This window comes from Atta cephalotes (genome assembly GCF_000143395.1).
Source record: "Atta cephalotes unplaced genomic scaffold scaffold00023, whole genome shotgun sequence".
Lineage (NCBI taxonomy): Eukaryota > Metazoa > Arthropoda > Insecta > Hymenoptera > Formicidae > Atta > Atta cephalotes.
The window spans coordinates 2,057,448-2,062,065 of NW_012130087.1; the positions used below are offsets into that span (position 1 = coordinate 2,057,448).

Here is a 4,618-nt window from a genome sequence, read left to right on the forward strand (position 1 = left end):
TATATATATATATATATATATATATATATATATATAGCATCTGATGCTTTAAAAATCCAATAGTATTCTAATCAATAATAAAGTGATCTTACATATTTTCTGTTATATAGTGCAGATTGGAGGTGTTGGCACTCTTAGTGGAATCAAAGAAAAGCACATTAAGTTTTACAGAAATGGAACTTGATTTAATTCTGATATTTTTAGCCAATAATTTGTGTGAGAAGATGGAATACATGCCCTTTATCAAAAAGGTAACTGAGAAACGTCGAGACATTGGTTCTTATCACAATCTCTCAATTAAATTTGTTATATCTTTTATAGGCTTTAACACGATTGAAAGATAGCTATGCTGTTATAGAGAAACAGTTTTTGCAAGCACTAATAAAATTAAGTTGTTACGAGAAACAAGATTTCATTTCCAAAACGTGTAAGGACGATCATTTGGTTATAGTACGTAAAAAAGAACAAATTAAATATTGTACAAGACTATATTATGGCCGTTTTGTTAAGAACTTGCATCTACTTTGCGTGTCCAATTTGTATCCAGAAGCAACATATGATCGCAAACGTTCCTGTTTGCAAATACTTTTACTGATACAAGATCTTATTCCTGATAAATTCAGACTTTTTAAGAAAAGACTTTGGAAGAAAGACGAAGTTGAGGCGATATTCCACTGTTTAGTGATGGATACATACGAATTTAATAAGCAAATGGCATACCAAATAATCAGTTCAGTCAGTCCAGAATTGTTGAGCTTAGATTCAAAACCTTGGGTTGATTCGCTTATGGAAGCTGCATTTAAATTTAGTAACAGCATTCGACCTATTGACAGTATCACGGCTGCATATTTGTTTAAAATAGCCAAATTATCTCCTATTATAAAAAATATACTTTGCGATTACTATAATGTAGAAGACACAGAAGCAATAACATTGCAATTAATTTTACTGCTATATGAAAAATTACGAGTATGTATAATATATAAGTCACGACGTTTAGTTTAATCGTTTAGTTTGTCATCAAAAGTAAATTTTTTACAATTATCATTTACAGAATACATTGCTCTTATTTTTTTCAGGAAGTATCAACTTTAGCAAAAGAAAACCTAGGAATAGCAATTAGTAAAAATTCTTTATATGGATATTTATTTTGCATTAGAAGTTTGCTTTTAGATTGTGACTTAAGGTAATTAAAAAAATATGAGCATTATAAATTCTTTGAAAAAATAATATATGATATATTTATATTTATGATATATTTATATTTTCTTTTATTCTTGCTTTAGAGATATAGAAAGAAGTGAATTATGGCAAAATACCATAGCTGATATTATAGTATTGTGTTTTGAACTAAATCGTACTGTTTCTGTGGTAGTAAATAATTCCTCACCGGAAGGACATTTACCAATGGACTTGAAAACACTGAATTTAAATGCATCATTTCTTAAGAATGAAATTATAACACCACAAATGATACTACTTTGTTCTTGGCGTACTGTTAAAGAAGTCAGTCTGTTATTTGGTCTATTTGCCACCAGGGCATCGATACAAACTGCCGAATCTCCAAATGGATTATTAACTATAGAACAAGTGAGATTTGTATATGTGCATATTTTCATGTTTTAATAAAACATAAAGGGATTAATACAAATATGTTAACAGATAGAGAATATAATGAAACATTTAGTCGCGTTATTGTGTGAAACAAAACATAGAGGTGCGTTTGAACAAGCGTATGTTGGTTTTCATGAATTATGCACACGATTATGGCGTTTAACAGACAAGTCTTTAAATAGGCTTCCTATGTTTTGGTTGTACAGTATTTTAGTGTATTTTACGGGATTCGAGCCAGGATATGTATTATGTGCAACAAGAAGAAGTGCAGGTATTCCGTTTATGATACAGGTATGAGCTAAAGATTATTTCATTAAAAAAAAAGATCTAAGGACATAATACTAAAACGAATTTATTTCAAAATATAGGCAGTGTTATCCTCAGAACCAAAAATCCAGAACAATTCAGAAACATTTGCATCTTGGATTATGACGATTTTATTACAATTTGCACAAATTAAGTGCACAGCTTCTTTACATCAATCAATGATGGAAGTAATGTATGGACATCCAATATTTTCTAAATCCGAGTTTTCAATTTTATTTGAACAGATAGAAGAAAAGTGTAAAGAAATGACTGATCATGACTTAATCGAGATAAAAATTCATTCTATGAATATTCTTAGAGCTTTATTTAGACATTCTCAACTCGGAGACATAACTAAAAATTATATTATGAATGCTTTGATAATTGCCTATAGAAATTATGAAAGTACAAAATGGTCGGTAAGTATTAGTTATATATTATTTTAATGAATATTTTAATGAATATTATTTTAACTGTGCAGAAAATAATTTCTAATTGGATTATAGGAACGTAATGCGGCTACGTTATTGTTCAGTACACTTATAATACGAATTTTTGGTGTTCAAAGAACCAAGGATCACATCAATTTGACAACGGATAACAAAATGACAGCAAGAATATTTTTTGAAAGATATCCCAATTTATTTGATTTTATTTTGCATGAATTGAGAACTGCTTCGAGTAAAAAAAAAATCGCGATAAGATCTAACATGCAAGTAATTTTATTGCTGCTGTCACGATTATATATTAATTGCCATTTTGACACGGATATTGCTTGGGTATTTATATATAATTTAATTTTTCCCCTATCCGTTAAAGATGAACATTACGGCATATGTGTTTCCAGATAAATGAAATTGTTAATTTGGTATCAGAATGTGGTAAAAGTCCGGTATATAAAACACGTGAACTTGCAGCTAGAGCATTGGTGCCATTATTAGTAGATAGTACAGCTTACAACTTTTTAAAAAAGCTATTTGTAATTTTATATACTGCGCGACATACTCAGATCTCTGCAAATTTCACACATGGCTATTTGCTACAGGCAAGTAATAAACTTAACAAAAATAGAAGAATAATAAAGAATAATTAAGATAAATACTTACAATTGAAAACATCAAATATGTAATGTTCCAAATTTTAAAAAATTAAAACGTATTAAAACGCGTGATTAAAATATTAATTCTCGATTGATTAAATTGTAGATATTAGAGATTTTGACGAAATTGCCATCCGTCCACATGCAGCTATTAAAATCTGATGTCACAAATTTTGTACGCGCGACAGATTGGATATTAAAAGGATTAGAAAAAAAAACTAATGTATTCAGTTGTTTTCCTACAGCTAGTGTATACATTGACATCCTTCATAGTTTAGACAAAAATATGTAAGAAAGATAATTTCACAGAAATTGTCACTCAAGACAGATTTTATAATTTCACAAAAACCATATCATTCAAGACTGATACATTTTTCATGTTTTTAGGATTGAAAGTTGTGATGTACAGAATATATTGCATATCCTGCAGCAGCATTTAGTCAAGAAAGTTCTATTAAAACAAGGACCGGGCGAACAAATGTATAAAGTGTCTGCAATCAAATTTATACTACGTATGGGGAATTCAGAATTTTTGCAAACGATGTACAATGGATATAGTACAGCATACAACATATATTCGCGACTTTTGATTATTCCAGAAGCTGAGATACAGAGTATTGCTTGGACTACTATTTTCGAAGTAATAATAAAGATGAAATCTTATCTACAAAGAGAATTATTGAGCGCTTTTGCTCTTCACACAGCTTTCTATTTCGCCGATGATTTATATAAATTTAATCCTAATTTACAAGATGCAATTTTCGATTTCTTATACAACAGCCTGACGAACATAGACGAATGTTGTGTCGACAAACGTGCAATTTGTACTTTGGTTCTTAAGAAATTATATCTAGATGATACAAACAATATCTATTCTCAACGTGCTAATTACTTGAGATTGCTAGGAAAATGTATGACATTAACTCTTGAATGGAAGGTTCGCTTATTATTTTACTCATTTTTAAGATAATTTTTTTCGATTTCTCTGTTCTTTATTTTTGTTCTTACCACTTGATATATTTTTTAATTTTTTTGATATATTTTTATATCTTTTTATATTTTAAGGATAAAGAGCTCAGGATGGAACACATAGAGGGCATTTATAGAAAAATCTGTGACAATAGATGGATTGGTTTGTTAGATAAAGATTTCAGATTATCAGTTTTCGATATATTATATGAACTTTTTGAAAAGGACATCGATCTGGAATATTGTCGTATGAATCAAGGATTTCTATAGCCAGCGAAATTAAATTCGCGTAACAGTACAATGCAAAAAATATTTCTTTACAGATCCCATATTAGATTGGTGGACAATGTTGTTACAATTATTAGTCGATGACAATGCGAATGTTCGATTCGATGCGTCTGAAATAATTTGTAGACTTGAACCGTGCAACAAATTGGAATGTTTCGAACCAACTTTGTTGATATTCTTTGAAAAGTTTAAAGAAATAGTCGCTGTTAAGTATCCCGAAATAGCAGTAAGCGCCCTTTTCTGCTGGAGTGTTTCGTTGTTAGGAGATATGAATTATGAAATGGATGATAACGAAGTAAGTGAAATATATATATATATATATATATATATATATATATATAT

The 4,618-nt window shown here is 29.4% G+C and overlaps 1 protein-coding gene across 1 annotated transcript in view; it reads left to right on the forward strand.

Moving 5' to 3' along the window:
• LOC105619999 (thyroid adenoma-associated protein homolog) overlaps window positions 1-4,618 on the forward strand; it is a 14,999-nt gene that overhangs the window by 6,584 nt on the left and 3,797 nt on the right. Inside the window, exons 3-14 of the mRNA XM_012201510.1 lie at window positions 111-251; window positions 322-969; window positions 1,080-1,186; window positions 1,287-1,590; window positions 1,663-1,905; window positions 1,983-2,339; window positions 2,427-2,699; window positions 2,768-2,965; window positions 3,126-3,307; window positions 3,407-3,956; window positions 4,085-4,235; window positions 4,312-4,571. Coding sequence (XP_012056900.1) covers window positions 111-251; window positions 322-969; window positions 1,080-1,186; window positions 1,287-1,590; window positions 1,663-1,905; window positions 1,983-2,339; window positions 2,427-2,699; window positions 2,768-2,965; window positions 3,126-3,307; window positions 3,407-3,956; window positions 4,085-4,235; window positions 4,312-4,571 — 3,414 coding nt within the window. The remainder of the gene's footprint in view (window positions 1-110; window positions 252-321; window positions 970-1,079; window positions 1,187-1,286; window positions 1,591-1,662; window positions 1,906-1,982; window positions 2,340-2,426; window positions 2,700-2,767; window positions 2,966-3,125; window positions 3,308-3,406; window positions 3,957-4,084; window positions 4,236-4,311; window positions 4,572-4,618) is intronic.